Below are 7,066 nucleotides of genomic sequence, written 5' to 3' on the forward strand. Positions count from 1 at the left end.
GTGTGCAGTAACAAACCACCCAAAAGTCAAGGTGGATTCTCCAACATACAGCTGAGTCCTTCATCCACAGAGGGCTTGCCTGAGTGGTGCATTTCACTGACTTACACTGAACCATTATGGTGACTGCATTCAGAGGCAGGTCTCAATGTCCTTCCTGAGTTCTGTTTATGGTACCAAATGGGAGCCCTGGTGATGCAGTGGTTAACGTGCTTGGCTGCTAACCAAAATGTCGGCGGTTCGAACCCACCAGACGCTCCACAGGAGAAAGATGCAGCAGCCTGTCTCTGTAAAGATTTACAGCCTTGGAAACCCTATGGGGCAGTTCTGCTATGTCCTATAGTGTCACCATGAGTTGGAATTGACCCAACGGCAGTGGGTTTGGTTTTGGTTTTCTCCAAGCGTTCAATGAAACGTACCAAATAAGCCTTGAAGACAAAAACCTCTAAAAATATGCGGGAGCCACAATGCAGCACCTCCTTTTGGTGTTATCACTTGCTGGAGAGTATCTAAAAAACGAGTTCTGAGTTCATACCCTACAGGATCATCCCACCTATGTGATCTTAAATAGGTTACTTCACACCTCTCCACCTAAATTTATGTCCCTATGAAACGGAGCACCTTCCCCAGGAGACTGTACTGAGGATTCAATGAGTGCTGCAGGTAAAAAGCTGGCATCGTGTCTCGTATATAGTGAACGCTCAGTAGGTATTAGCTGTTATCACCACCCACAAGGAGCGGCAGTTACAGATACGCTGAAATGTGAGGTTCTTTGTGAGGCACACAACAGAACTTATTAAGAAACTGATATTTATTCACTAAATTCCTGATATACTATTAAGTCATTGGAGCCAATTACATACACACAACGGCCTTATTTTGCCGTTTTCTCAGTAATTAGTACATGCAAAACTTCTCAGCACTAAGGATTGCCACATCCTAACCAGGGAGAAAAGTAAAAGGTCATTTTATTCATTAGCTGAACACCAACGCCAGGCTTTATGGTGTCCATATACGGTAAGGTTGCCAATTTTTCCCTCCATCTACAGTTTACCAAGTCCATTAATTCACAGCCATGCTGGAACGCCAAACTACCATTTCAAAAGAAGAGTTACAATGTTGATTTTTTTTTTCATGTAGCAATGGGAAAGCACATGTGTTTGATGATCCTTGACTCTAGGACTTAGAGCATCATGGGATTTTCTATTTAAAAACTTTTATAAGAGCATTACTTCACAAACAAAACGGCCTTGCTATGTCAACCAAAACACTGTGAGGCTTATGAGGAAACTTGTAATAATAAATCTTCAAATGCTTTATAGATAGTAACTAAGTCATCTTTGTAACATTTTTATGAGAACAAGGGTTAGATGACCGATAGAACTTGCTGTTCATGAGAGCAACGATAGCAAAAACGACAACAAACGAACATTTAAGAAGTCAGCCCTGATGGCACAGTGGTTAAGAGCTCGGCTGCTGACCAAAAGGTCAGCAGTTCAAATCCAGCAGCTACTCCCTGGAAACCCTACGGGGCAGTTACTTTGTCCCATAGGGTCACTACGAGTCAGAATCGACTCGACAGCAATGGGTTTGACTTTTTTTTGGCTATGTGCCATACCCTTCTAATTCTTTGAGGTAGGTCCCATTATTATCTCCATTTTAAAGATGAGGACACCGAGGCACAATGAATAGCTGCTCTGACTCCAGAGTTTAAGCACTTACCACTGTTCTACAAATGGATGCCTTGCCTTTTATAAACATGAAAAAAAGGAAAAAAACAGTTGCCGTCAAGTCAATTTTGACACATGGTGACCCCAGGTGTGTAGGGTAGAACTGCATTCCATGGGATTTTCAATGGCTGCAATCTTCTGGAAGAAAATCACCAGGCCTTTCTTCTGAGGTGCTTCTGTGTGGACTTGAACCTCCAAGCCTTTCTGTTAGTAGCTGGGCACATAATTGTTTGTGCCACCTAGGTCTCCTTTTATAAATATTACATTAGACAAATTTAGTACACATATATTCTACGAAAATGTTCCAAACATCAGACCAAAATCTCTGCTTTGAATTTTTTTTTTAACCCTTTTAGGCCATGGCATAAGCAAACACATACAGTTTGAGAATTAGAATGGAGCACACCAAGAAACCAACTAGTTATTCCCTACCTCAAGTCTGTCCGTGCGCATTAATTTCTGAGCAGCAGCTGCAGCAGCTGCAGGTACGGGGACACCAGGATTCCCTGTAACCAACATTGGTGCAGTCGGCAAGATCTCTGCTGGAACCAGGCTGGGGGACACAGGTCCCAGGTAAGGATTAAAGGCTGCTGATGCATTGGTGGCTAAGCTTGGTGCAACTGAAAACATTGGCTGAAAAATAAAATAAGAGCAAAATTCAATAGGCAGGTCTCATCCAAAGTTATCTTCAAGATTATCTATCCATCATCCATCTATCCATCCACCTGTCCCCAATCCATCCTTCTTTCCCTCCGTCCCTTTAATTCTGGGTTTATTTACTCTCATTTACAATAGAAGTATGTTTCAGTAAATAAACATTCATCAAATAAACCCTTTTCTAAAACATATTAGAATGTATTTTTTTATATTTTATATTTACATACTTTCAAAACATAGCCATTAAATCCCCCACTGGAATTTTGAATCTTGGGGTCTATAATGCTTGCAGTGTCTTTTTAAACAATGGATAAACTATTCAACACAGAAACTTCCTGTGGTCACCTAATCCCCATCTTTTCCTGATGGAATCTTGCAAACTTGTTTAACAAATACACTTCATAATTGCTATGTCAGATGTACCTGAAAGAGTAGTTTACAACTGTTAATAGGTTGCAAGTGTCCTATTATCTAGAATAAATAAAGCAGAACTCTCAGTGGATAACGGTTTCACAGTTAATGTAAACTGTGAATACATCTCATGGGATATGTGAAAGGTGATGATGACACTCTTGCTTTTGCACACATAAGATGCAGTGTTTGGCATCGTCACTTAAAGCTAGTTTTTCCAGGGGAAATCATAAATGTTCCATTGGCCCATCACATATCTGTGACATATTCAAAAATGAATTCATCTTACTGGGGAGAAACCAGTCAGAAATGTGCAATCTGGAACTTGAAATACTTCTAAAGAAATGGTACATGGTTGTTTGAGGAAACACACACAGTAGCGTCTAGTGAACTGCTTCAGGACAGAATTCCTGCCAAAAATGCTTTAAAGGAACTATGGAGATAGTTTCCATTTGTTAATATGTAATTTTGCTCCTACGCCACCAGTATTACGAATACCAGCAGGGTCATCCATGGTGGACAGGTTTGAGTGTAGCTTCCAGACTAAGACAAACTAGGAAGAAGGGTATGGAGACCTACTACTGAAAAAATTGGCCAGTGGAAACCTTATGGATAGCAGTGGAACACTGATACAGTGCCGGAAGATAAGCTCCTCCAGTTGGAAGGCACTCAAAATACAACCAGGGAAGAGCTGCCTCCTCAAAGTACAGCCGACCTTAAGGACGTGCGTGGATGGAGTAAAGCTTTCAGGACCTTCACTTGCTGATGTGGTACAACTCAAAATGAGAAGAAACAGCTGCAAACTTCTACCAATAATCGGAAGGTGGAATGTACGAAGCATGAATCAAGGAAAATTGGGAGCTGTCAAAAATGAAATGGAACGTTTGAAGATCGATATTCTAGGCATTAGTGAACTAAAATGGACTGGTATTTGCCATCTCGAATTGGACAATCATATAGTCTACTATGCTGGAAATGACAAATTGAAAAGGAATGACATCACATTTATCATCAAAAAGAATATTTTAAGATCTATCCTGAAATAGAAGGCTGTCAGTGGTAGGATAATATCCATAAGCCTACAAGGAAGACCAGTTAATACGACTATTATTCAAGTTTATGCACGAACCACTAATGCCAAAGATGAAGAAACTGAAGATTTCTACCAACTTCTGCAGTCTGAAATTAACCAAACATGCAATCAAGATACACTGATAATTACCGGTGATTGAAATGGAAAAGTTGGAAACAAAGAAGAAGGATCAATGTTTGGAAAATATGGCCTTAGTAATACAAATGATACAGGAGATTGCATGATAGAATTTTGCAAGACCAATGACCTAGTCATTGAAAATACCTTTTATCAACAACATATACAGCAGCTACACACATGGACCTCGCTGGATGAAATACACAGGAATGAAGTCAACTACATCTGTGGAAAGAGACGATGAAGAAGCTCAATATCATCAGTCAGAACAAGGCCAGAGACGGCTGCAGAACAGACCATCAACTGCTTGTACGCAAGTTCAAGTTGAAGCTGAAGAAAATTAAAACAAGTCCACGAGAGCCAAAATGTGACCGTGAATATATCTCATCTGAATTTAAAGTCAATCTCAAGAACAGATTTGATGCATTGAACACTAATGACCGAAGACCAGATGAGTTGTGGAATGACATTAAGGACATCATACATGAAGAAAGCAACAGGTCATTAAAAAGAATGGAGAGAAAGAAAAGACCAAAATGGATGTCAGAAGGGACTCTGAAACTTGCTCTTGAATGTAGAGTAGCTAAAGCAAAGAAAGAAATGATGAAGTAAAAAGAAATACCAGCAAGGATGGATTACCCAATGAGCAAGGTACCAAACACACACACACACACACACACACAAACATACATACATACACACACATACACACACACACACACACACACAAAACCCCATTGTCTTCGAGTAGATTCCAACTCATAGCAACCCTATAGAGCAGAGTAGAACTGCCCCATAAGGTTTCCAAGGAGCAGCTAGTGGATTTGAACTACCAACCTTTTGGCTAGTAGCCAAGCTCTTAACCACTGTTACCAGGGCTCAATTGTGCTTACTTACTAATCTGAGTGCACAATTTTACCTGGTTTTCACCATGCCTACCTTACTATAAGCTGGTGCATACTGTGCTTACTAGTTAAGCCACCCTGAGTAAAGCAGGTGAACAGAAGATATCAAAGGGAGGCTCAAGAAGACAAAAGTAAAATATTAAAATGAAATATACAAAGACTTGGATTTAGAAAACCAAAAGAGGAGAAAATACTTCGCATTTCTCAAACTGAAAGAACTGAAGAAAAAATTCAAGCCTCAAGTTTCAAAACTGAAGGGGTGTATGGGCAAAAAATTGAAAGATACAGAAAGCATCAAAAGAAGACGGAAGGAATACACAGAGTCACTGTACCAAAATGAATTTGTCAACATTCTTTCACTTCAGGAGGTAGCATATGATCAAGAACCGATGGTACTGAAGGAAGAAGTCCAAGCTGCACTGAAGGCATTGGCGAAAAACAAGGCTCCAGGAATTGATGGAATACCAACTGAGATGTTTCAACAAAGGAATGCAATGCTGAAAGCACTCACTCATCAAGAAATTTGGAAGAAATAAGGAAGACATCAACCTGGCCAACTGACTGGAAGATATCCATATTTGTGTCCATTCCAAAGGTGATCCAACAGCAGAAATTATCAAACAATATCATTATTGCCACACGTAAGCAAAATTTTGCTGAAGATAATTAAAAAATGGTGGCTTGCAGCAGTGTATCAACTGGGAACTGCCAGAACTTCAAGGCAGATTCAGAAGAGGGTAGGGAATGAGAGATATAATTGCTGATGTCAGATGGATCTTGGCTGAAAGCAGAGAATACCAGAAAGATGTTTACCCGTGTTTTACTGACTATGCAAAGGCATTTGACGAAATGGGTCATAATAAATTACGGATAACACTGCGAAGAAGAATGGGAATTCCAGAACACTTAATTGGGCTCATGTGGAACCTGTGCATAGACCAAGAGGCTGTCATTCCAACAGAGTAAGGGGATACTGCGTGATTTAAAATCCAGAAAGGTGTGTGTCAGGGTTGTATCCTTTCACCATACTTACTCAATTTGTATGGTGAGCAAATAATCCAAGAAGCTGGACTATATGAAGTAGAATGCAACATCAGGATTGGAGGAAGACTTACTAACAAACTACGATACGCAGATGACACAACCTTGCTTGCTGAAAGTGGAGAGGACTTGAAGCACTTACTGATGAAGATCAAAGACTAACAACCTTCAGTATGAATTACACCTCAACATAAAGAAAACAAAAATCCTCACACCTGGACCAGTACATAGCATCATGATGGGGAGGGGAGGGACTAAATAGACAATAGATAAGTGGTAACTTTGGTGAAGGGTATGACAGTACACAATACTGGGGAAGCCAGCACAACTTGTACAAGGAAAGGTCATGGAAGCTCCAAAGACACATCCAAACTCCCCGAGGGACTGAATTGCTGGACGGAGGGCTGTGGGGACCATGGTCTTGGGGAACATCTAGCTCACCTGGCATAACACAGTTTATAAAGACAATGTTCTACATTCTACCTTGGTGAGTAGCGTCAGGGGTCTTAAAAGCCTGTGAGCAGCCATCTAAGATACTCCACCGGTCTCACCCCTTCGGGAGCAAGAGAAAATCAAGAGAACAGGATACAAGGAAAAGATCAGTCCAAAGGACTAATGGACCACAGCTACCAAGGCCTCCACCAGACTGAGTCCAGTATAGCTAGATGGTGCCCGGCTACCAACACTGACTGCTCTGACTGGGATTACAACAGAGGATCCTGGACAGAGCTGAAGAAGGATGTAGAACAAAATTCTAACTCACAAAAAAAGACCAGATTTACTGGCCTGATGGACTGGAGAAACCCCAAGAGTATGGCCCCTGGACGCCCTTTTAGCTCAGTGGTGAAGTCAGTCCCGAGGTTCACTGTTTAGCCGGAGACTGGACAGATCCATAAAACTAAACAGGACTATTGAGGCACAGCAGTCCAGGGACAAGGACTAGAAGGCAGTGGGGAACAAGAAAGCTGGTGATAGGGAACCCAAGGTTGAGAAGGGACAGTGTTGACATGTTGTGGGGTTGTTAACCATTGTCATACGGCAACATGTGTACTAACTGTTTAATGAGAAACTATTTGTTCTGTAAACCTTCATCTAAGGTACCAAAAAAAAAAGAA

At 41.0% G+C, this 7,066-nt stretch overlaps 1 protein-coding gene across 24 annotated transcripts in view; it reads right to left on the minus strand.

The window, feature by feature from the left end:
- MBNL1 (muscleblind like splicing regulator 1) overlaps window positions 1-7,066 on the minus strand; it is a 219,907-nt gene that overhangs the window by 31,910 nt on the left and 180,931 nt on the right. For all 24 annotated transcript variants that reach the window (XM_023733887.1, XM_023733894.1, XM_023733883.1 and 21 more), the window contains one exon: window positions 2,160-2,360. In XM_023733887.1, the coding sequence (XP_023589655.1) occupies window positions 2,160-2,360 (201 nt within the window). The remainder of the gene's footprint in view (window positions 1-2,159; window positions 2,361-7,066) is intronic.

This window comes from Trichechus manatus, unplaced genomic scaffold, assembly GCF_000243295.1.
Source record: "Trichechus manatus latirostris isolate Lorelei unplaced genomic scaffold, TriManLat1.0 scaffold00062, whole genome shotgun sequence".
Lineage (NCBI taxonomy): Eukaryota > Metazoa > Chordata > Mammalia > Sirenia > Trichechidae > Trichechus > Trichechus manatus.